The sequence below is a fragment of the Lathamus discolor genome, chromosome Z (assembly GCF_037157495.1).
Source record: "Lathamus discolor isolate bLatDis1 chromosome Z, bLatDis1.hap1, whole genome shotgun sequence".
Classification (NCBI taxonomy): Eukaryota; Metazoa; Chordata; class Aves; order Psittaciformes; family Psittacidae; genus Lathamus; species Lathamus discolor.
In genome coordinates, this window is record NC_088909.1 from 95481627 (window position 1) to 95507786 (window position 26160).

At 39.6% G+C, this 26160-nt stretch overlaps 1 protein-coding gene across 2 annotated transcripts in view; it reads right to left on the reverse strand.

Annotated features, from left to right (window-relative positions):
- Positions 1-26160, reverse strand: part of NNT (nicotinamide nucleotide transhydrogenase) — a 53925-nt gene that overhangs the window by 17758 nt on the left and 10007 nt on the right. For both annotated transcript variants that reach the window (XM_065661959.1, XM_065661961.1), the window contains exons 5-19: positions 25641-25728; positions 24887-24975; positions 21508-21695; positions 20670-20803; positions 18849-19040; positions 17565-17718; positions 16491-16652; positions 15600-15710; positions 14731-14876; positions 10714-10909; positions 10017-10250; positions 7893-8053; positions 6989-7168; positions 2633-2792; positions 1149-1230 (exon numbers count right to left, since the gene is read on the reverse strand). In XM_065661959.1, coding sequence (XP_065518031.1) covers positions 1149-1230; positions 2633-2792; positions 6989-7168; positions 7893-8053; positions 10017-10250; positions 10714-10909; positions 14731-14876; positions 15600-15710; positions 16491-16652; positions 17565-17718; positions 18849-19040; positions 20670-20803; positions 21508-21695; positions 24887-24975; positions 25641-25728 — 2277 coding nt within the window. The remainder of the gene's footprint in view (positions 1-1148; positions 1231-2632; positions 2793-6988; positions 7169-7892; positions 8054-10016; positions 10251-10713; positions 10910-14730; positions 14877-15599; positions 15711-16490; positions 16653-17564; positions 17719-18848; positions 19041-20669; positions 20804-21507; positions 21696-24886; positions 24976-25640; positions 25729-26160) is intronic.

Sequence of the window (26160 nt, forward strand, 5' to 3'; positions counted from 1 at the left end):
TTTAAACATGCCAATCAGAATTGGATGTTACTATCCGTATTTTTTTTAATACACAAATATTGCTGTGTAGTAGGAAGCATTACTTCTATTAATTCAAGTCAGTTATCCCAGGAAATAAGTAAGTCCCACATTTTTCATGCAGAGACTGCTACCTCATCTACTCTTCCACTTGATACCAGACTAACCCCAGCAAAAACTTCTTCCATACTGTAGAAAGCTCTCCTTTCCTGCCTACTATCCTTAACTATTTCTATTGCACCCCTTTAACCATTCCCCAAGCAGAGAGGTCCATTTCCTTAAGAAATCAGGACTTAAAAAAAAAAAAAAAAAAAAAAGCTATTTTCAGGACAATAAACAATCCTCCACAATGTAGGTTTCTCTACAAGGGCATTCAAAGCACTTACATTAGGCCTGTGCTGTCTCCCTGTTGACTATAAACATAAAAGCTATACTCCCTGCACTGATTTCGACTGTTGTGATTACTCCTCACAGTTAAGTATTCCCACAAAGTGGTTGCTTTCACAGAGCTCTCCAACCTCCCCACCTGTAGAAAAGGCTAACTTTTGAACACAATGCAGAATTATATTAAAGTTTTATTTTACAAATAACTCCAGTGCTTGTTGTGTAGCAAAATACTACTATATCCAGAGGCAGAGCATATGTATTCAAAGGAGCTTACTTACCTTTCAGAAAAGTAAGATTTTGTTGCCTCAATAAAGAAGTGTTACATTTTAAAGCTGTTCTTTTTAATTGAACTTCAGCACGACACCAAATAAAACAAAACTGGGAAAAAAAAAATGTAATTCTCCAGATGCTGGCTTCTTCCAGAAACCAAATTTAAGAACACTGTAAGGAAGTAAGGAATCTTTTATATTCCATACGAAATTTTGAGATATTTCTAGATATTCAGCTATAGCTCAGTAAAACTAGAGCATTCTTTTAGCTGGTATTCTGAAAGAGCGATCAGCATAATAATGACTGGAAGAGAAAATAAACCAAAACAAGGACTTGCAGGGGATTTTTCTGGAATGAAGAAAAAACAAAACCAAAATAACACCACCACCAAAAAACAAAACAAACAAAACAAAACAAAAAAAAAAGACAAAAAAAAAAAAACCACAACTGTAATACTCAAGGAAAGTGCCTACCTTACATTTTTCCCTTGTTCTCTCAACATTTTCACCAGATCAGATATGGGATACTGAGCTTTTGCTGCACACAAACCATAACCTAGAAGAATTTTCAAATTGTAAGCTATTTTTCTGTTTCAGTGCAGACAGAATAGTTCAAAACAGTAAGTGTATCTTCCACACAAATAGAAGCTCCCATAATTAAAAATAAACAAGAAAAGTACATGTACACACACAAGATACTCATATATTCCCAGCCCAACCACTGTACTCCCACTGACCACTCTTCTTTTGGTCTCCTGACCACTAATAGTGTAGTGCTTTGACCAGTCAAACTACGCAAGTAACTTTTTTCAACTACACAAAAGCATATGTTCCTCTTTCTATCAGAAAATGATGTACAGGTACACTGAAAAATTGATAAAGAGGCTACTATAGTGGTTACTTCACCACTATTGCCCTCAACATACTACTAGATTTGCTTTAGTAGCAAACAAACTTTTCAATCTTTCTGTCTGAATCAACTCTTCAGAACAAAAGTGCCCAGGAAGAAAATGGAGAGCATAAATTATTAACAGTGTCCTCAAGGTCTGATCACAGGAGCAAGACACAAACTCCTTGAAAATGTTTGCAAGCTTTCTTGGAAACAAAGATGACTTCCCAAATCAGAACCCTACCCCACTGATGTTTTCATTTAAGCTGAAGCAAAATCAAAGATGACTTTATTATCATTCTTTGCACTCAAATGCTAAAATAAATTTAACATAATACTTGTGCCATTCAGTTGAAGGAAAACAAGTCTTGAGCTATTCCCTACCTGACCTCTTCTAAAAGGGAACGTACTTATAAACCATATGAGCCTACAGCCAACATAATAGTTTCAGACAACTCAGGGTTTTGGTTTTCAGGTTTCTTTCCACTTTCATTCCAGTATTTCTTACATGCTAACAAAGTTTTAGATGTTTCTCTGCCTTTTTAACAGTACAATGCAGACTGGAGCAAGTAGATGAGAAGTATAAACAAAATCCCCTCGTCCAGTAACTTAACAGACAGACATTCTGTTATTGGTACCACTGGTACTGTGGTAGTGCTTGGAAACTCACACCACAACAGCTGTAATAAAAATCAACTGTAGATGTAATTTAAAAAAGACAGTTTTTGTCCTGAAAAAATTAAAGCCTAAATACATAGCACAAATTTTGAAGAGACACACAAGGAAAAATAAAGTGTCGTACACGTCTGCAGAAATGAATGACAACCTGGGAACAAAAACATATACCACAAACCCAGTCAACATTTGCCCTGTTACTGCTATGTTGCAACTGCAAGGTGGGCTACCTTTTTTTTTTTTTCAGAGGGGCTGTTTGTTTTTGTTGGCTGGTTGGGGTTTGTTTTCTTCTGGTTTTGGGTTTTGTTTTGTTTTTTGGGGGGGGGGGGTTGAGAGTGTTTTTTAAACAATATATCCTCTGAACATCTTGCTGCATGAGTCAAGAATGTCTTACCTGGAGTAATAATAATATTATTGGCTTCCTTTATAATTTCAACTGCATTGTCTACATTGATTTCTGTGTGGGTTCCAGTAATTTCCATGGGCTTCCCACCAGCTGTTGACGTGGTGCCATAGCCCCCTAGAATCACATTTGCAAGGGAACGGTTCATAGCCTGAAAGACAAGAGAACTTTCATCAGGTAAAGAAGAAATCCAAAAATAAAGAAGAAATGTCCACGAAGAAAGCTTCTGAAACTATTAAAGCCTCCCTGACAATAGTTTTTCTCTGCTGATTTTGCCTGCTTACAACTCAAAATTTCTTGAAACGACTCCTTAAAACAGACACAGATTAACATAACAGCAGTCCAACATCAGCTTCTAACACATTACATGTAACGGAACAGCATCAGTATTTCCCTAAGACAAGAATAAAACAACGCAAATAGCAAATATTGGTCTCTTTTTGGTCTCAAAAGAGAGAAATACAAAAGAATGCATGTTTGATGACAGGTTTATTTTTACATACATACACACACACTATTTTTGCAAGATATTTTCTTAAGTACTGAGTAATTCAACACGTAAGCACAGAAGGGCTACAGAACTGCTACAGGACAGCACGGAAATTGTGTAGCTCTTACAGGTAGTACAGAAGCAAAGCTCCTACAGCATCAAGACAGGAAAAACACAACAAAGCCAAGCAGCCACATGAAATTAACCAAATGCTAACTCAAATCAAAATAAACTGAAAAGGACCATTAACTTCCTGGCTGAGCACCAAAGGGGGACAAGAGATCTTAAAATAGGAGCTTTAAAAGGAGAACACATCCTGAAAATTTGGCTCCTGAAAATTAGCCGGGAAAAGCCACTGTCTAAATGCTTTCAGCGGCATGTCTCCTTGTGTGTATGGTCCCAAAGCAGTATCTGTCAATATCTGGAAGCAGGCAAAACTTGTAATTGCAGTAAACAAAACCTTGGAAGCATGATAGGAACAGGATAAATTGCTTCTTTTAAACATGTGTGTCGTACATCTGCTGTGTTAGCTCAGAAACCACAGCAAAATTTAAGAACTGATCTGGAGAGGCACACACACAAGCAAAAGGAAACACCCACACAAAACTATGCTTCCAAGTGTCCGTTTTCCACCGACATTTCAAATCATGCAATTCCGCAGTTTTTTTGCTGTAGCCTGAGAAGATATGCCATCCTGTTAAATTCATCATCCAGCAAATAAGTACAACAAAGGTGGTTAGATGTCCTGATTCATCGTCAGCTTCAGATACTGCAAGGCAGGCTCACAAATTTGGTGAAATCAGCATCTTTCTACTGTCTGCAGCAGGCAGTAATTGATACCCTCTAAGAACACACTGCCTTTGACAAGTAACACAGTATCAAACTCTCAAACAGAACAGACTACTTAGTATAGTACAGCAGTTGAGTCAGGTAAGACTATGTAAACAGACGAATACCCTCTTCAGATGTCATGCACACTAACTTTACATGAAGCAAAGCATTTTCTACACATATCTAAATCAAAAGCCAACAATAAGACCAGACCAAAGGAAAAGTAGTTCAAATATTAGAAATCTGAGAATCCACAAACAGCAAGCATGAGACTGAAGCACCCTTGCCTGGCTCCACACCAAAGAGGTGAGGAATCAGGAAGTGTGGCAAAAAAAAAAAAAAAGAAAAAGAAGAAGAAAAGGGAGTGGTACAGAAAACTTCAAAATAAGCCAAGACCTCAACAAGCAACAATTAAACAACGCAGCTAAGACCTCCTCAGCACAGGGAAACTCTTCTACAGCCTCTTTCATCTTCTATACCACCACAGACCACAAACACAACAAAGTGCAGGCTTCACCACTCACAGATAATCTAACCACTAGCAAAAAGACCTCCCTGCTGTGCACACACAGGTGATACTGGCCAGGAGCTTACAGCCCAGGGAAAAGCAAACACTTGATCCCTGAGAACTCCAAGTCCTTCCATTGTGCCCACAGAAACTGCACAGGTAGTTCAGGTGATGCACCATCATACTATTTATCAGACTAACACAATCGGTTCCTTCTCTTGCTCTGTTTCATCACCCCAGTTAATGGTTTTTCAGCCTGAAGCATTTTCCACATCCCTAAGCATACCAGTTCTAGTTCCACACTTGTGATCATCAAGTATTCACCTGGGGCAAAAAAAAAGGGCAAGAAGGACATGCTAATATAATCAAGTGTTCTGATGAAGACGTGTTATCGTTTTAAGAGAAGTCGTAATTCACAGGATGACTGAACGCTACAGGCCTTTGTTGTTTTTTTTGTTTTGAAGTTAAATTCTTTGTCCTTAATTCACTCAAGTAATAGGCACAGAAGAGGGACAGGTATAAAATCAAGTACATACAAGTGAAACACTAAGTGGTTATCTGAACACCTGCTGGCCAATTTTATCAATTCACGCTTTAAGAGATTTTCTGGATAGGTTTTGGATGATTAAACTACAGTTTTATCACAAAAAGTAATTGGAAATGTAAAAAGAAGGTTTCAACCAGTAAGACGTTTCAAAAAAACACCTTCGCATCTGTACTAGATAAGCTTCAATAAACACTCTGCTTTAGATGGAAGTCATAATAGAAGAGGGAAGGAGTTAAAAAAAAATGAGAGGATAACTGTTGCTTCATTAGCACAGGTTACAACAACAACTCAAGAGTTTATTGAAACTCTTGAGCAGTTTTTCTCCCAAAATGCAGCTTGAAGACAATGATACTGAATCCCCTAATTACAACAATACTTTTAAAAATAACAATTTCCATTAAAGCAAGTAACGAAGAAAAATGCTGGGCTAGAAACAAGTTATTCTGCTTATTATGCAGAAATTATACAAAATATTTTGTATTTTACTGGCTGATGAACTTTGTCTAAACTTTATATAAAGCAGCACAAAATTTCTAGAATCCTATCTCAAACACTAAACTCACTGAAATTTAAGAAATTCATAGAGGAAAGCCACTTTGTCACAGCACAACTGCTTTGCTAATTACTTCCCCAGGCTTCCTATTTACCTAGATTCCTCCAAACAACAAATGCAGTATCTCAAAACTCTCTTGTGAGTGCTGAGAGGAGGTAGCAATAAAATAAATAAAAAAAACAGGAGGGGACAGTAAAAAAAAAATTATAAAAATGAAGCTATAGATGTATTATGCTTACATAAATACATACCCAACAGATTATATATTCACCAAGACCTACAAGAATCTGATCTTTAAAGAACACACTTTTCATTCCTGTGTCGCCCATAAACATCATCCTTCTGCTGATATGGACTAAATTGCTGCTTGTATACAAATATATATGAATATATACATTTATACCTAAATAACTATACCCATGAACCACATAATCAGATTTTCTTTTGATAAGGAGATACAAAATGTTCAAGAACGAACAAGATTCTTTAAAATTCATACCTGGGATTGTTCACTTGAACTCACCTCCGCAAAGCTGCACAAAAATACTTTTTTAGGCTTTTCTGAAAATGAGTGATTCCTAACATAGTAATGACACTATTTATCAGCAGACATGAAGTACAAAAAGATAGCCAGAGCTGACCGCAGGAAAACATTAGAACAGGAGAAGAGTGATACTGATCATACAAGAAGGCAACAGCAGAAGTGAAATGGAATTACACAGCAGATAATCAGCAGGCTGGTAGCTGTGAATCGGTGTTATTTTTTAAGTCATTATCTCTCCATCTTTGAAAACAAAAAGGAGACACACACAGGAAAACAAAATACTTATGCACAAATGTTTCATAGAAAAATAGGTCATTAATAATAATGCAGTATGACCTGCACACAGGGTTGCATTGAAGATCAAGTTTGCTCCAACAGATATCAGTACCAGCACTACATTAATGCAAGCCTGCTGCCACCCCGTGGTACTTCAGAGTACCTGCTTTGAAGAGAGTAGAACACTCTCCTGCACTCCAAAAATCTAACTTTCCATTACCTCCTATCAAACCAACCTTCTTTTTTCTTATTCTGAAGGAACTTACTACTTACAGTATCTCCTGCTGATAGATTTTTTCATTTAGCTGAAATGAAAAGTAAACATGAGTGTGATAGAGTGATATGTCTAAAAAAACACCTGAGCACAAGGAATGAAACTTGAGTCCAGATCCCAAACCTCAATGCACAAATCAAAGCAAAGGCTTTCCGAAGTTTTCAAGTACATATCTCTCGAAACCAAACAAAGATGACTGGCAGTTTCAATCTAGTTTGTAAACACCTAGCAGTTTGGTCTTCCAATTGCTTATCTGCCTAGCAAACATGCGGAATACAGTTTTTTATTACTTGGAAAACAAGCACATTTCTGCTGACTTCTTACCACACACATGATGTAAGAGAGGATGGCACCAGAAGAGCCAATGAGTGCACCAACAATGGTCAGCAAGTTGTTGTTCAGTAGGAAGCCCTCAGCACACAAAGCCCATCCAGAATAACTGTTGAGGACAGTAATAACTACAGGCATGTCAGCGCCTCCAATAGCTGCTGTTAAAGTGACACCCTGGAAAAGGAAAGAAAATGCCTCAGTACAAGCCATAACTAAGGGAACATGCAGAGAAGACAATCTGCCTCTAGCACTGAAAAATAAAGTTACTAACCTATTCAAGTGTTTTCAATGTAGGAGATATTAAGCTGCAGCCTGAGAATTGGACATCCTGATTCTGCCTTTGAGAGAGGACATGAAGGCACTCAACTGTCCCCACCCTGTGCTTAGCCACATATTTTTACTCACAATAATATCCTACCAGCTCGGTGAAACTGTTCATAACATTAAAGATTTGTACTGAGGAGTCTTTGCAAGACTTAGTTTACAGAATGGTAATACTCAAGGTAAATTTTGCAATAGCCAACTTGAGTAGAACGGGGCAAGTTACACATGGGGATAATCTTACTAAGTTATGATAACCAGTAGACCTAGCGCTCTTTTGATTATTTTAAGGATTAACTTTCCACGAAAGTTAAAAGAAGTTTGTCATATAAAAGGCTCCATTAAGTCATAGCTGCAAAAAGTAATCCTATATACCCATGCCTGTTCTCTGGAACAGTTCTACATTACTGACAGATTTAGGAAAGTCAGTTGCTACTTACTACTGCAAGTTAGCATACAGGCACTATGATGACTGTGACTCAGGCTGGTAAAGTGCAACCATTAAGAGGAATCATGCAAAGTCAAAGAACAAAAAGCATGTTTAATTTGTTTCACCTCTTAAAACACCCTGACTTACCATTATGGCGGAGAGAACTGACAGAGAACCTAAACAAGTCATTCCCGTAGCATAACTAGGATCAATCATGTATGGAATCATTCCACCAGCACTGGCAGCCAACAATCCTGCGTTCAACACATGTCGACCAGGCAAGAGCAGTGGTGCAGAATTCAGGATACCTGCAACCAAATGCATATTCAGAGATTGATACAGGTGTGCTGGTGAGCCTGTCTCTTGCCTTCAGAGAAAACGAATACCTCAGCTAAAGAAAAATTAAAAAAGAAAAAGGGAGGAGCAGCAGAAAACAAAACAAGTTGGTCAAAGCTGAGATTCTCAAATACTCTTGCTCAAACTCTTTTTAATTCCTAATCTCATTGAAGTCCTTCAGAATAATCACAAAAAATCCAAAAAAAACCCAACCAACCAACCAAACCAGAAAACAAACAAACAAACAAAAAAAAATACCAACAAAAAGCCACAAACCAAATCAGAACAATTGATATTTTTATTCTGGCCCTGGGTCTCTTCATGTTATGTATGATGCTCTGTAATATGAAGTTTTAGCTTGAACTTCTTAGTACAGGTATTACCCCAGCCTCTCAAAAGCTGTGTGCTTAGAAAAATATGACCACACAGATAATCCCAAATATAAAATACTCCTGCTTTCAAATGCTTTGATTTCACCAGTACCCTCAGTCACACAGAATTCTTACAGCTTTCCACACTGGCAAAGAGGGTTTGGTATTTATGTGAATTTATTTGCACCCTAGGCTTTTTTTTTTTTTTCCTCCCAAACAACATGGCAATGAGTACAACTAACGCAAGTTTATCTGTTACTTTTGGTATAAGTAATTACTTACCGAGTTCTCATTTAAATTCAGCTGAACCAAAGGGGAAGAATGAACTGATCGTCTCAGGACTCAGAGTCAAAGTGGGGTAAAAAAATAAGGGAAAGGGGGAAAAGCAAAGAAAAAACAAACAAAAAAAACCCACAAAAAACCCTACCCAACAACAAAACAAAACAAGTGAAACAAAACCCCACAAAAACAAAACGAGAAACAGGAGAGTGGGCTGAAACAGGCCAGGAAGTTCACCAGGGACATGCGCACAAATCACTGAGGGGATGAAGGGAGGTAAGATGGAGAAGATAAAAAAAAATAACCAAAAAGAAATGCATGAGTAACCACTTAGCAGAAATACATCATAAATACATACTACTGACAAATCCTTCAAAAGATTATTAGAGAAGACAGCTTTCCATCCATGTCATGCTTCCTCCTTCAATGGCTGGTCTCATAAACACTGAAGAAAGCAAACAGATGTTTCCTAAAGGAACTATTGCAAAGCTAGTAACAGGATTAGTAACAGGAAGCTCTTAGCTGCAACTTCTTAGCACAGGTATTACACCTCAGTCTCTCAAAATCTGTGTGCTTACAAAACCAAAAACACAATGAGGAACCTTCAGGTGCATAAGAATCAGGAATTAGTATTTAATTTAGAAGGCATATTTTCTAAAACAGAAAGACACCTGGGGTTTGCACAGTAGGTAGACAGTGAACTGAATGGTTTCAAGTGGGGCAGTCTCAGCTTATATTGCAAGCTACCTACCTGAATGAAGCCTGCTATGACCTACCTAAATGAAGCCTGCAATGACCTAAGTGAAGCCTGCAATGACCTACCTAAATGAATCCTGCAGTGCTGAGAACAAAATCCTATAAATACTGGCAGTGCTCACTGAGTCCAGCAACACAAAGGTTTCAATAAAAACATCTGCTCAGGAATATGAAGTTGTGAACATAAAAGTTCAATAAAATCGATTACAGAAACAGTGTCAGGTAGTGTCTTAACACTAAAGCAACACTTATTTCTAGATAAGATGAATTGAGGGAAGCTTACATGACTTAGTAATTACTAGCAGTACTACGTCCAAGCATTGAAGACAATTTTTTCGTAACTAAAGCTGTACACAAATAAAATACAATTTAAAAGGGGGGTGAATGAATTCATATGAATTAAACAAAGTTTTACTTGATGCAAAATACTAAGTTTCCTTCCAATTACATAGCAGTCTAAAGGCAAACATAAACCCTAGGGGTAAAAAAAGCCTGTCACAAATACTTAATTCTGAATGGAAGGTCTCACCTTGCAGTTTTCCATAAGCAACAAGAGAGCCACTGAAAGTCACTCCACCAATGTACGTGCCAAGGTATGCCACAATCCTGGTGAGGTTTGCAGCTGGATCAGCAGCAAAGTGAGGATATTCAATCATGTATTCTGCAATACAGGTGAGCACCGCAGCCAAACCAACCAAACTATGGAAAGCAGCCACTAGCTGAGGCAGATCTGTAATCTGGATGCGTTTAGCAATCGTCAAACCTATTAGAAGTTGAAAACAGAGGGAAATCTTACAAAACACAATCAATCTGTGCAGATGGAAATTAATGTATCATAGTTCAGTGTACACTGAATAAATGCACACACATGCCTGTTCCAATGGAAGAATTTGTTCTACACTGAGAACTGCTATAGCATTTAAGTGAAAGATGCATTTGTGTATTTTATGCAATGAAGATATACTGGAAATTAAAAGATTAAAGCTTATTATGTTCTTAGAAGCTTCATTAAATATTGCTCCTGCTTTTCCACCACTCTTCCTATTCTTTGCGTTACCTTGACGCACTAATAAAATCCTTGTGACTTTTTGTTCACGTATTTGCAAAGTAACATACATAAGCCATATATTTTAGTCAATTTGCCTGAGAGCTATATTGTGTATATACAGCCTGCATAAATCCATGCATAGAGCAAATACTGTTAGGTTATAGTATCATACACATACCTATGGTACCTCCAAGTGCCAGTGCACCTGACATCTGCGCCAACAATTCAGGTGAAGGTTTAAGGCATCCAAGAGTCGCTGCTAAGCCTCCTGCAACACCAATCATACCCAAAGCATTTCCAAGACGAGCTGTTCCTTGTGTGGACAGACCAGCCAGGGCACCAACACAGCATAAGCCTGAGCCTAAATACATCATCTTTAAAATAAGATAAACATCAGTATGCATATATGAATTAAAGACAAACTGAATAATCATTATAAAACTCTTTCTGCATATTACATAGAAGGGCTGATTTCTCCAGAATATATGCAAGTTACAGTTCTTAAACTGAAGTCAAAACTCTTCTGACTTGGGAGAAACTGTTGCACAGGATGTGATTTTGGCCAGTCTTGGTTTATCTGTGAATACTAAACTTGAGTAAAGCCCTTTTTCCTCATCAGTTCAGAAGGATATTTTTCTTTAGTACAAACCCAAAACTAAATGGTCCTGTTCATTACACCAATAGTTTCAGAATTTGCCTATGGAACATCTGAACTCCTATCTTGTTTGTATGAACAAACGTAAATGAACTGAGCAGTACATGTCTAGATAACCGGGGGAAAAAAAAAAAAAAAACACCTAAATCAAATCTATTATAAGCCTCTGGCATAGTTTGGATTCACTTTTTTCAAACACAGAAGGCAATACAGATTGTTTTTCTTCCTTTTAAAACAAATGAAACAAACAAAAAAATTGCCATAAAAGGTGCTCATTTACAGGTACAATCCCTGTAAACCTCTTTGTACTGAAATCTCATCCCATCCAGATGTCACACCTACTTCAATTGTCATGCCAAGCCGAATTTTCAGAAACATTTAAACCAAAGACTGGTTTCTGTAGCTGCTCTAATACGTAAGCTGTAATTTAGGAAAACTGTCCAATAAGTAACAAAGTACCCACCGCTTTGCAGGGAAAGGAAAAAAAAAAAAAGCTTTTAAAATTTTCAGATTCAGCATTTGGGGTACGATTGCAAACTTCATGTTAATCAACTTCAGACTCCCCCCTGTACACCAATGCACGCAGCATGGGGAATAAACAGGAGGAGTTAGAAGTCTGTGTGCGGGCTAAAGGTTATGATCTACTGGCAATTACAGAGACATGGTGGGACAGTTCACATGACTGGAATGTGGTCATGGATGGCTATGTCCTTTTTAGGAAAGATAGGTCAGCGAAGCGAGGTGCTGGAGTTGCTCTTTACGTGAGAGAGCAACTAGAATGTATTGAGTTCTGTCCGGGGTCGGATGAGGAGCAAGTGGAATGTCTGTGGGTACGAATCAAGGGGCTGACTGGCACGGGTGATACAGTTGTGGGGGTCTATTACAGACCTCCTGATCAGGACGAAGGAGTTGATGAGGCTTTCTACAGGCAACTGGAAGTAGCCTCGCGACTACATGCCTTAGTCGTCGTGGGGGACTTTAACTACCCCGATATTTGCTGGAAGACTCACACAGCCAGTCATTCACAGTCTAGGAGGTTCCTCGAGTGCATTGATGATAATTTCTTAATGCAAATGGTGGACGTACCAACTAGGAGAGCAGCGCTGATAGATTTAGTACTCGCCAACAAGGAGGGTTTGGTCGAAGTGGTGACGGTCAATGGCAGCCTTGGCTGCAGTGACCATGAGATGGTGGAGTTTAGGATCCTGTGTGGGAGGAATAGAATACCTAGCAAAGCCACAGTTCTGGATTTCCGAAGGGCCAACTTTGGCCTCTTCAGTCAACTGCTAAGGGAAGTCTCATGGGAAAGTGTACTAGGCAGTAAAGGGGCTCAAGATAGTTGGTTAGCATTCAAGGACCGCTTCTTCCAAGCTCAGGATCGGAGCGTCCCAATGAGTAGGAAGTCAAGTAAGGGATCTAGGAGACCGGCGTGGTTAAACAAGGAGCTGCTGGGCAAACTTAAGTGGAAAAGGAGAATCTATGGATTATGTAAGGAGGGGCTGGCCGCTTGGGAGGAATATAGGACAGTTGTTAGAGGATGTAGGGAGGCAATTAGGACAGCTAAGGCCTCCTTGGAACTCAATCTTGCTAGTCGGGTTAAAGACAATAGAAAGGGCTTCTTCAAATACATAGCAAATAAAACTAAAACAAGAGGCAATATAGGCCCACTGCTGAACGAAGTGGGTACCCTGGAGACAGAGGATATAAAGAAGGCAGAGGTGCTGAATGCCTTCTTTGCCTCTGTCTTTACTCCTGCAGACTCTCCCCGAGGGCCCCGGATTTCTATAGCCCCAGAAGGAGTCAGGACAAAGGAGGAGTTTGCTTTGGTAGATGAGGATTGGGTTAGGGATCAGCTATGCAAACTGGACATCTGTAAATCGATGGGTCCGGATGGAATGCACCCACGGGTGCTGAGGGAGCTGGCGGAGGTCATTGCTAGGCCACTTTCCATCATCTTTGGTAAGTCGTGGGAAACGGGCGAGGTGCCTGAGGATTGGCGGATGGCAAAGGTCACACCAGTCTATAAGAAGGGCAAGAAGGAGGACCCGGGTAATTATAGACCGGTCAGCCTTACCTCCATCCCTGGAAAGGTGATGGAACAACTTATTCTTGACTCCATCACTAGGCATATCAAGGATGAGGGGGTCATTAAGAACAGCCAACATGGTTTTATGAGGGGGAAGTCATGTATGACCAACCTTATAGCCTTCTATGAGGAAGTGACTAGGTGGAGGGATGATGGTAGAGCGGTAGATGTAGTTTTTCTTGATTTCAGTAAGGCATTTGATACTGTCTCCCACAGCATCCTCATAGATAAGCTAAAGAAGTGTGGGCTTGACGATCAAGTAGTGAGGTGGATCGAGAACTGGTTGAAAGGAAGAAGGCAGAGAGTTGTAGTCAATGGTGCAGAATCTAGCTGGAGGTCTGTGACTAGTGGAGTTCCTCAGGGGTCGGTGCTGGGACCGGTGCTGTTTAATATTTTCATCAATGACCTGGATGAGGGAACTGAGTGCACCCTCAGCAAGTTTGCTGATGACACAAAACTGGGAGGAGTGGCTGACACACCAGAAGGCTGTGCTGCCATTCAGCGAGACCTGGACAGGCTGGAGAGTTGGGCGGGGAGAAACTTGATGAAATTTAACAAGGGCAAGTGTAGAGTCTTGCATCTGGGGGAGAACAACCCCATGTACCAGTACAGGTTGGGGGTTGACCTGCTGGAAAGTAGTGAAGGGGAAAGGGACCTGTGGGTCCTGGTGGATAGGAGGATGACCATGAGCCAGCAATGTGCTCTTGTGGCCAAGAAGGCAAATGGCATCTTAGGGTGCATTAGAAAGGGAGTGGTTAGTAGGTCAAGAGAGGTTCTCCTCCCCCTCTACTCAGCCTTGGTGAGGCCGCATCTGGAATATTGCGTCCAGTTCTGGGCCCCTCTGTTCAAGAAGGACAGGGAATTGCTTGAAGGAGTCCAGCACAGAGCCACAAAGATGATTAAGGGAGTGGAACATCTCCCTTATGAGGAGAGGCTGAGGGAGCTGGGTCTCTTTAGCTTGCAAAAGAGGAGACTGAGGGGTGACCTCATCAATGTTTACAAATACGTAAAGGGTAGGTGTCAGGATGATGGAGCTAGGCTTTTTTCAGTGATATCCAGTGATAGGACAAGGGGCAATGGGTGTAAACTGGAACATAGGAAGTTCCACGTTAACATCAGGAAGAACTTCTTTACTGTAAGAGTGACAGAGCACTGGAACAGGCTGCCCAGGGGGGTTGTGGAGTCTCCTACACTGGAGATATTCAAGGCCCGCCTGGACAAGTTCCTGTGTGATGTACTGTAGGTTACCCTGCTCTTGCAGGGGGGTTGGACTAGATGATCTTTTTAGGTCCCTTCCAACCCTTGGGATTCTGTGATTCTGTGACTCGCCTTCTGGGAATACATAGCTAATGAAAAGACCACAGCTAATTTGCAGTTTATCCCTCAGAGTAAACAGGTAAGAAAGACATCATGCTGTGAACAGTTGGCTAAGAGCCACGAAGTTATCTCCTTACCTGTTCAATGTGATAGCCACCACTAAGAGCAGCTGCATAGCCTCCTACAAACACACCACCAGGAAGAAGGTACAAGTAGTTGTATTCAGGGGGATCTGTGGGACGTTTGAACATATCCAGCATTCTCTGTGTAACTAGAAATCCACCTGGCCAAAGCAAAGGAACAATTTTACAAAAACAAAATCTGAAACTAAACATACGCCAAGCTGTAAGAGAAATATTTGGTTAAACCATACTACCACACAAAGTTAACAACTGACACCAATAAAGCCTCTGAAAAGCTATTAATCTGGAAAACCACAAGGAAACAAGTATGTAATCAGTGTGAGATCCTGTTGTCTTTTTTAACCTTCATAAGAAATTCAAAAAAGGACAAGTTGGAATACACGGAGGACATGCTCTGGCTCTATACCCTACACTGACTGTAGGATAGAGCTTAGTTTATGACTGTGCCATTTTCCCTATCTACTCTAGAAAAAAGCTGTATCTGTAAGACACATTGCTCACTTTCTTATCTTTTTTATTTGTGAAGCTTGGGCTTTTGCAGCTCAAGCAAGCAGAATTTTTTTCTATGACACTAGTATATTTTTCCAGTAGAAAAAAGGAATACAAGAACAAATTTATATCCCAAGATATACCGGAAAAGATATTTCATATAATCATCACCAAAAGGATACTGTAAAAGAAAAGGGCACATTTAAATGTTTCCCTAAAGAAGGTTTACACAACAGGGTGTGCAAACCAGACTGAGTAACTTCTACCCAATTTCCAGAATTCTACTTCTGGAATCTGTATCATTAAAGACCTAGAAGAATTAGAATAATTAGACACGTGCTTTAAAGTTACCCTCAGGAGAAAGCCTTTCATACCTGCAATATTGACTGAAGAGATAAAGGCTGAAAGCACTGCAAGACTTTGAGGAGCATTTTCAGGGAGATAGTGTCCCCCCATCAACACCAGCCCACCAACTGCAGTTAGGCCTATTTAAAAGAGAAAAAAATGTTACTGATCCTCAAAAGGCTCTATACCTGTAGCAAGTCTCCTCTCAGCTGTCAAACAGATACCAGCCAACTCAAATTTTGACCCCTGCTGTACACACTACTATTTAAACAAAGACTTTTCAGTCCTAGTCAGACTAAACAGTCCTTTTCAGCAATACAAACATGTTTAAAAAGAAAAACAAACAAAACCCAAATTATTATATGAATATAGTTTTGAAGTACAGTGCCTTAAACACAGAGTCAGCCTCCAATTGCTTGTTCAATAAAAGAAACTTTCCTTTTAACAGTCAAAATGAGTCAGACTTATGACTTGTCATACATATATACAAATGCAGTATGTTACATCTGATACAGTTATGAGCCTTACAGGTCACTCAGCAACTTTTTCCTCTCTCTCAAAACATATAGTTTGAGGAGAGGAAAAAAGAATGCAGAAAATATGAAAGACAAGTTATTTTCAGGGCAACATTTTGGAGAGATGGGAGGAAAGGTACGTTTTATTAAAGGAGAGACTGCAGTACTCCAAGTAAAACAAATTTTAAAGCAAACAGGTTAAAAGTTAAAAATCAGTTATAAAAATTTAAAATACACAGCACCACATTTGCCCTTCCTTTGAAACATCTTAGTCTCATAAAGAGTTTGTTTCAGGTGTCCTTGCTATTTATTTAACAGCAGACTTTCCTCTGAAGTTCAAACAAAAAGAGCTGTGCCTACCCCAAACAGAAAACAAAACCAAGCAATTGTGCGACAGCTACTCACCTGAAATAGCATTAGTCACTGACATGAGTGGAGAGTGAAGAGCAGGAGTCACACCCCACACTGTATGGTACCCCACTATTCCAGCTAGGCCAAATGTTGTCACCATTTGCGTGAAAGCAGAAGTAGGCGCTACAACGCCCAGCCCCAACATGCTGGCCAAACCTAGAAGAAAAGAACAGCAAAGCGTTTTTATAGTTTTCAATGGTTTCTTACATTTAACCTCTGTACAACAGGATTCCCCAGTATTGAGCTAAAACCAAAAAGGAGTCTTGTGCATGGACTTATTTCAAGATCAGCTGTGCTATCTTTGTCGACTACAAGGCTCTTTGGTGCTAGTGTTTCTTTTACAATAGAAAATAAAACCATAAATACAACACGTACATCTTTGTTATGCATGCCCACAAAGTAGCAATGATAGGTTTCTATAGCAACACTGAATCCTATCACTCCCCTTTCTAGAGCAAAAATATAGAAGAGTGACAATCATGTTGAAATACTATTATGAAGACTCAAACCACACATATGAAGAACAGATGTTAAAATAAAGAATACGCAATTCATTAATTACCTCATGCAGAATTTTTGGTACATACAGAATACCAAATGCCAAGAGCAAACAATATCTATGACAATATATATTATTCTGACAATATATATGACAAATGTCATTCTCAGTAGTTCAGTAGATTGTGGGCAAATCAACTCATACACTACATTAAAATTTGAAGAAAGCAATGGCATTGAATTGGTTCTGCTACAAAGTATGGATACAGTCCTAGCGAGAGTCCTTCAGGATTTTAAGTATTTTACTGATATTTAAATAAAACCAAACACATAGATGCACACAGCATGAGTCACCACTGTTTGGAATGTTGATACTTTTAGTTAAACTTATAAAATTTTATTTTCCCTCCCAAAAGCAGTTATTCTAATACACTGATTTTGCACTAGAGTAGAACAGCCAATCACCTGCTCTCCCAAATAGTTATTGCGTAAGTAAGATAAGGAGTCTTAAAAGTATTTGCCAAATGAGGAGCACTATACACTGATTCTCCAAATCTGGAAGGTGCCTACCTGCTGTGTATATAGATGCAGTAGTCATAGTTTTTCTAAAAGGTGTAATAGTAGCTGCTTTTTCAGCTTCCAGCTCTGCTACAGTCTTCTGCTTCACAGGGGCTCCTTGAGGAATGTTATTTGGCGGAGGTGCTGGGAAAATCACCTTGCCATCCTGACAAGAGGTATTTACAGTTATCACTAACATGGCAGATGCTTTACAGTTAGAGGAACCTCCTCTTCTTAATCCTTCATCAACTTAATCAACTCAATTAAGTCTTAACATCCTACAGGCATGCCACAGGTATATTTCCCTTTTCTGCATTTACAAAATTTTGCAAGGCTATATGATCAGTACAGCCTGACCAAGTTAACCTTACTGATTTACATATTTTTCAGACAATATTTAATATTAGTGTCCAAGAGCACCTGGTGGAATCACAACACAAGGCTTGAAAGCAGAAACCAAAGTGGTCAAGTTCCTTAAATGGAAAACATTTATGCAAAATAAAACAGGGTCTTGGAAATAGCTAAATCTGCTACAGATCTGTATTGTAATCAGAGCCTGCTGAGACCTCAGCTAGGAACCAAGTATACTGTCTCACATTTCTTGCTGTTCTCCAGACCTCTGGAGGAAAAACCTCCAGACCTGACTGGTATACACCACTTCAGTGGCCTGGGAGAGTGGAGGTCAATGCAATCCTCCTCCAGGTATCATAAGCATTACAAAATGCTGGAAACACTATGCAGCAAAACTCAACAGAAGCAAATACCTCTTACCTAAACTGCAAGTTATTATTTCCTAATAGTTTCAGGAGGAGAGCCTATACTGGCCCATGACCAAAGTCTATATTTTTGTATTTCCTAATAGAGTTGAGAGTATCCTGCATATTTGAGTTCCACCATTTTTTTCTGAAGTTACTCTTATGAGAACAGAAACATGTATTTATTAAAAACAACAACAAAAGGAGTATTTTCTGATCTTGCAGTAATGTTTCAAGCATGTTTTAAATAACTATGCTTTTATCATATGAATACAACATTGCAAATTGAATCTTTTTCCTATTTTTCAATAGCAGACATTAGATACTTGTTTAACCATGACAAGAAGACAGAAGCAAAGAGCTCTCCCTTCACAAAAAGGGACAGAGGAATATTCAGCTGAATACAAACATGATTGCCCACACTACCCATGAAGCTGCATCTGAAGTCCATTCGCACACAGTATCTTTGAAGTATTTTAAAGAGGCAACACTGATACATGTATACACTCACAAATTAAGAAAAGAGTATTTACTGACTTACCTTCATTACTACAGTTCCTCTAATAACATGATCCAGAGTCCCATAATCAAAGTCATCTTTTGGATCAAAGTAGAAGTTCTCTTTGTCAGGACTAATAGCCTTTAGGAGTTTGACAATATTATTGGAATACAGAGTACTGGCCTGAGTAGCCATCCTGCTAGGCAGGTCTGTATAGCCAATGTGTGTAACGCCCTGAAAAAAAGTTTAAGCAAAATACTAAGGATTAGTACAATCTCTGAAGAATTATAGAATTACAGAATTGTTTGGATTGGAAAGAAACCTTAAAGATCATCTAGTTCCAACCCTACTGCCACAGGCAGGGGCACCTTCCACTAGATCAGGTTGCTCAAACCCCATCCAACCTAGCCTTGAACGCTGCCAGGGATGGCGCAGCCACAGCTTCTCTGGGCAATCTCTTCTAGTGTCTCACCATCCTCAGAGTGTAGAATTTCTTGCTAATGTCTAATCTAAATTTACTCTCTTTCAGCTGAAAGCCATTTCCCTTTGACCTAATGCTACGTCCCCTTTAAAAAAGTCCCTCTCTTACTCCTATATATCCTCCTAGAAATATATATCCAAACTGTTTCACTTATTTCTGTTTTTAACCCCAGATAAAACTGTTACCTGCAGCTCTAACATTATTATGTTGGGGGAAGGATTACTCACAACAATTACAGTATCCAACATGATCAAATCCAACAACTTAAAATGCTATTTGCAGCAAGCCTACACAGAGAGGAAGATGTATTGGTGAAAGAGCTTGTCCTCTCCAAATCCTACCATTCTCTCAGATTAACTTCTTAAAGCATCAGGTAACAGAATATTCTGCCCAATGCTTGGCACCTTCTCAGTCGTTCTTGAGGGCATGTACTGAAGGCAACTTTCCATATGACAGAAGAGTGAAGGAAACTTCCTTAGAGCTAGCTAGCTGTGCAAGTAGAATGCCTAATGGGTTCACATTTATGTAAAGAGGTAACATAATACATCCCTAGTGTTTAAAGAAGAAATGTGAGTATACCTGGTTATCATGGTTTTGGAACATATGGGAAGCTGAGGCTGACATGCACATACAAGCAGGCTTGAGTTAAAACACTTCTCCCGCAACTGAGAGCCAAGATCCATGCATGCTTCCAGGAACTCTGGCTTCACAATACAATGCTATGGCACACTGATAATACCTCTGTGCTGCTGCTTTTTTTCCACAGGTCAGTGCCAGCACACTATATCCAGGGGTAATACTCCTCTGACTTAAAGTGTTCCATATAAATTCTTCATGCAAGTATCTGATTACTTCTGTTCTACATACTCTAATTTTTTAAGCAATGACATCAAAAGCCCTAGAAAACCACAAAGCCAAATACAGCGCATGACTCATACACACACAGCCCTGCTAATATTAATAACCATGGCAACAGTATGTCCTACAAGCTTCCCTAATAACACCATTATGTCCTGACATCACCAAATAAACAACCTTGGAAACCTGCTACTTTAAATCTCATCACCCAAATTTCTGTAACTGCTAGTAGATTCCTCACAAGTACCAAAAATAAAACCCAAAAAGCATGAAAAACAAGCTCTCTACTGAGCCAATGAGCACTGGAGCAAAACCAAAGTCGTAAGTTCAGTCCAGAGAAAAATTGCTTATTTTAATGAACAGACAGTCATAATGAATCCTACTTTGACTTACAAGTGGTTGAGGTACATAAGGACTACTTAAGCCCAAATAGTGAAATCGGCTACTCATTTTCAGCATACAGTTTACAAAACACAATGTGAATTCACACAAACTGAGAACAATCTGCAGATTAAAATGCTCACCTTATGAACATACATTTCTCCAGGCTTTGTAGTCTCAATGTTTCCCCCTGATTCTGCTGCTAAATCCACAACAACTGAACCTTCCTTCATTGATTCAATCATATCTTTCTTAAACAAGATGGGAGCTTTTTTGCCTGACAAGACAAGGCATTTTAAGTTAAACACAAAATAAAGCTTTTTATCTGTAGAGCTCAGGAGATACATTCTCTCTCTATATAAACCTTCTCTCTATATATATAGACCTTATTTTTGTAAGCAAAACTTTCAAGTCATCAGTACCTAGGATGAAATGTCATAGAAGGCTTTTTTGTACAGGCAGAGAGAAGAGATGCTAGAACATCTTGCTCTGAGCATGTAAAATTTTGTTCTCAGTAACTGACAACATCCAATCTTACAATTGAAGTCGTAACACAAAACCAACAAAAGATTCCACATCAAAATACAGATGTTGTGCAATACAAATAGTAAGCTCTATCTTACTATGTTTCAGTTACCAAAGACAGTACTGTTTTGTTTGGATTCGTTTCTGTGCACAAGCTGGATAGCAGCTGTAGCAGTGATGCAATAAATATGCAAGAGAATTACATATTCTTACTTTATTACCATTTACTCCTTGTTCAATAGAACATGGTATTGAGTCAAAGACTGCTGTTTGTGAAAACAAAAGCTGCAAAAAAAGGCACATGCTTTAAAAACAGGCATTATCAGGGAAGTTAAAAGGTACATGGTAGCACTGAAATAATTCAGTGACACCTCTGTTTTCACTGCAGGCACAGCTCCAAAACATGCCAACTTACACAAGATAAATGAAAATCAGCACCTTGCACATAAAACATACCTGGAATAAGAGCTGTAGTGATGATGATATCAACATCTTGGCACTGTTTGGCAAAGAGTTTCATTTCAGCTTCAATAAATTCTTTGGACATTTCTTTAGCATAACCACCTTGTCCCTCTCCAGATTCCTTTAAGTCAACCTCCAAAGGCTCAGCTCCAAGAGACTTGAACTGTTCCAGAGCTGCAGCTCTAAGAAAGTAAAATTGCAGGGAAGAAAACTGCTGCCGTGAAAATCCACCATGACTTTTCTAGTCTTTTTAGTAGCAGTCTCCACACAAGAGATCTAAAACTTATTCTAGGATTAAGGAAATTATACATTAAGTTCTAAACTTAATATATAAAGTGAAAAAAGTAATTGCATCACTAAGTTTAGGTCCCTAAGAATAATAATAATTGGCTATGGAATAAAGGCAGCCAAGGTTTCCTGTACACTCAGCAACATTGCTCCAATAAAAGTCTCGAAGCTGGGAGCTTAACTGTTGACTAACTCTGCTTACCCAGTTCGCTTGTCATGCCCAGGTACATCTACAGCCCAAACTTGGATGCCAAGAAGAGGTGACAAATACACAAGCTGTGGCCCTGTCTTTAACCTGTTAAATGGGAACTAGTAAGTCTTATTTTCACAGGGCAAACTGGGGGGTTTGGGGGACTTAAGGGGCCATGGGTTTGAGGGTTTATCTGCGTTTTGGGGGATTTTTTTAACAGTTATCCTGCAAATCTGGTATTTATTTTTCATCACAGGATATCACAGTAAATAATGAGTCTAAATTTCAGAGTTAGGTGAACATTGACAACATATAAGACAAAATTCTTGCGCACCAACATAAAAGCATAAAGGATGGTTAAGAATGGAATTGAAAAAAACTGTAAAAAGTTTTAGACAGGTTTTGATCATGCTTTTAGGAAAAATAAACTCTTTCTAGCTCATTTTAAGGCAGATGCAGATTTTTTAGCAAACCAGAGTGAAGGTTTTTTCATGCTGCACATCAATTCTGGAGATACATTCATGGAATCATAGGATCACAGAATAGTTAGGGTTGGAAAGGACCTCAAGATCATCTAGTTCCAACCCCCCTGCCATGGGCAGGAACGCCTCAGACTAAACCGCACCACCCAAGGCTCTGTCCAACCTGCCCTTGAACACCTTCAGGGATGGAGAATTCACAGCCTCCCTGGGCAACCCATTCCAGTGCCACAACACCCTAACAGTAAAGAACTTTCTCCTTATATCCAATCTAAACTTCCCCTATTTAAGTTTGAACCCGTTAACCCTTGTCCTATCACTACAGTCCCTAACGAAGAGTCCCTCTCAAGCATCGCTATAGGCCCCCTTCAGACACTGGAAGGCTGCTATGAGTTCTTCATGCAGCCTTCTCTTCTCCAGGCTCAACAGCCCCAACTTTCTCAGCCTGTATTCACACGGGAGGTGCTCCAGTCCCCTGATCATCCTCGTGGCCCTTCTCTGGACTTGTTCCATCAGTTCCATGTCCTTTTTATGTTGAGGACACCAGAACTGCACACAATACTCCAGGTGAGGTCTCACAAGAGCAGAGTAGAGGGGCAAGATCACCTCCTTTGACCTGCTGGTCACAGTCCTTTAGATGAGGCCCAGGATACGGTTGGTCTGTCACTGCCGGCTCATGTTAAATTTCTCATTGACCAACACCCCCATGTCTTTCTCTGCAGGGCTGCTCTGAATCTCTTCTCTGCCCAGCCTTTAGCTGTGCCTGGGATTGCTCCGACCCAGGGGCAGGACTGTGCACTTGGCATGGTTAAAACTTCATAAAGCTGGCATCAGCCCAACTCACAAGCATGTCAAGGTCCCTCTGGATGGCATTCCTTCCCGCCAGCGTATCAACCGGACCACACAGCTTGGTGTCATCGGCAAACTTGCTGAGGGCGCACTCAATCCCACTGTCCATGTCACTGACAAAGATGCTGAACAAGACTGGTCCCAACACCAACCCCTGAGGGACACCACACGTTACTGGTCTCCAACTGGACATTGCGCCATTGACCACAACTCTTTGTGTGAGGCCATCCAGCCAGTTCTTTATCCACCAAGTGGTCCACCTATCAAATTGATGAATCTCCAATTTAGAGAGAAGGATGTTGTGTGGGACAGTGTTGAACACTTTGAACAGGTCCAGGTTGATGACATCAACTGCTCTACCCATGTCCATCAGTTCCACAGCCCCATCATAGAAGGCCACCAAATTGGTCAGGCAGGATTTCCCCTTGGTGAAGCCATGCTGGCTGTCACCAAGCACCTTGCTGTTTTTCATGCGCCGTAACATGGCTTCCAGGAGAATGTGCTCCAAGATTTTGCCAGGCACAGAGGTGAGACTGACTCGTCTGTAGTTCCCTGGGTCATCCATTTTCCCCTTCTTGAAAATGGGGATTATATTTCCCTTTTTCCAGTCATCCGGAACTTCACCTGACTGCCATGATTTTTCAAATATGATGGACAGTGGCTTAGCAACTTCATCTGCCAGCTCCTTCAGGACCCACGGACGGATTTCATCAGGTCCCATGGACTTGCGCACATTCAGGTTCTTAGGATGGTCTCCAACCAGATCACTTTTATTCTTTCATATTAATTATAGTTAAGTAGCATTAAATGCCACTTCTGCATAAAATCAAACATATATAAGTAATTTTAATGCAAATACAGTATTAAGCACATAGAAATTCAATATAAGGCCATTTAACAGAAAATAATCCAGTCTGTAGTTTCCGGAGCTGTAAGACAAATATTTGTGCTCTGTAATTTTCCCACTCTACTGCTCTAAAAAATGGCCATAGGACAAAATAATCCTTCCAAACACAAAAAAGAGACCCAAAGAAAGCAGAATTTGAAATAGCTTAAGATGCATTTTCTGTTCTTTCATCCTGAGATTTATAAATAAAATAACTTGATCTCTTGCTTCTTTCAACCTACTGAAGGAGAGAGTCTCTCCAAAGACTTCCTAGCTGGCCTTTCTCAGATCAGGAAACAGGAAGTGAATGAGAGTATGCTGCTATAAACTTGGATCAAAGCAAGCTACAGATAAAGGCATATAGATTATTTCTTTATTATTTCTTCGGTGTCCCCAAGAAGAACAGAGACATGAAATTATGGATAAAAGCCCTACCTTTCTCACTCTCATAAAGTAATGATCTTTTTATTCATATATTTCTGAATGATGCAATGATACGGACTTTTTGGGAGATTTGGGTTTTTTGAGGTATAAAAAAAATGGAGGAATAAAGATGGAATAAAAATAGCAGGAAAGGAACTGTGATTCAGTGCAGTACAAGTGCTTTCACTGTAATACTGACTCAAACTACTTACACCTTAAAATAATGTCAGATTGCTATTACCATTTTCACACACCTACCTAGTATCAAATCCACGAACCACTGCACCCATTGATTTAGCTGCTCCTGCAGAAGCCAGGCCAGCAACTCCTCCTCCAATAATCAAGACCTAGAATGATACAATCATCGTATTTGTAACATAACCTAAAACTAGAGCTGGTTAGAAAAGCAGCAACATTATACTGCCATTTAAACAAGCTACCTTAAGACACAGAACACAAAATTACTTTGGTAAAGCTGCCCCATAATCTAGGTTTAAAAACTGCAACTCCTAACTTCATTTATCTGAAAGCCAACTCATCTGTAGCTAACAGTTTATGTAAGTACATGTTTTCTCCTTAGGTTTTTTTTTTCCTCTTCTCTAATTCTACTTTCATTTCTCTTCAACCCAATTCACCTGCAATTCCAATCCAGGAATCCCTTTAATCACAGCCTTCAATGAACCAGAAATCCCAACATCTCTGACTTTTCTGAACTGCTTCCTTGCCTTTCCTCATCTGGGGAGCAGGGGGAAATACATGCAGGCATAAATAGTCTGAAGTTCAAAACTGAGCCAACTTAAATAAAACTCACATTATTCTGTTATTACCAAAAACACCAACCCTACAGGTAGTGAACAAAAATTGTTATGGGAATTACTACAGGAATTTCTTAAGTCTCTAGAACTAGCCCCAAGGGAGGAAAAAAAGCCTTTTAAGACAGTTTCAGCAGTCGTTAGCTGCGCTCAGTAACTCACATATTCTTCTGCCACAGTATCTGTTTAATTGCACATACCTTTGCTGGAGGAACTTTACCAGCAGCTGTGATCTGACCCGTGAAAAATCGACCAAAGTGATTTGCTGCCAGTACCACAGCCTTGTAACTGTCAATTAAGGATGAATACGTATCAGTATTTCCCTAGGGTCAGTACAATTCCATTCATGACAGCAATCAAAAGAATACACATTTGACCATAGCTTGCACAGGATAAAGCAAGTTTAATATTTTACTGTTGAGCACAAGCTTAATAGTCTGTCTTCGTATTTCCTTTTTTTTTTTTTTTTTTGGTGGTGGGGGACAGGGCAGGGAATGCATTTTCAGACATAATTTTTAGAATGCCATATACTGGACATCCACAACCATTCACTCTCTCAAATTAAATTTTACCTGAACAATATATGCATAACTTGCTAACAGTTAACTCTGTGGTCTTTGAAGCTATCTTTAAAAGCTGTAACCTGAGGTTTGCCAGGAAGGAAACATGAACAAGCAATTGCAAAACCCAGAGCAATTCTGCAGCAAGCTCACTTAGACA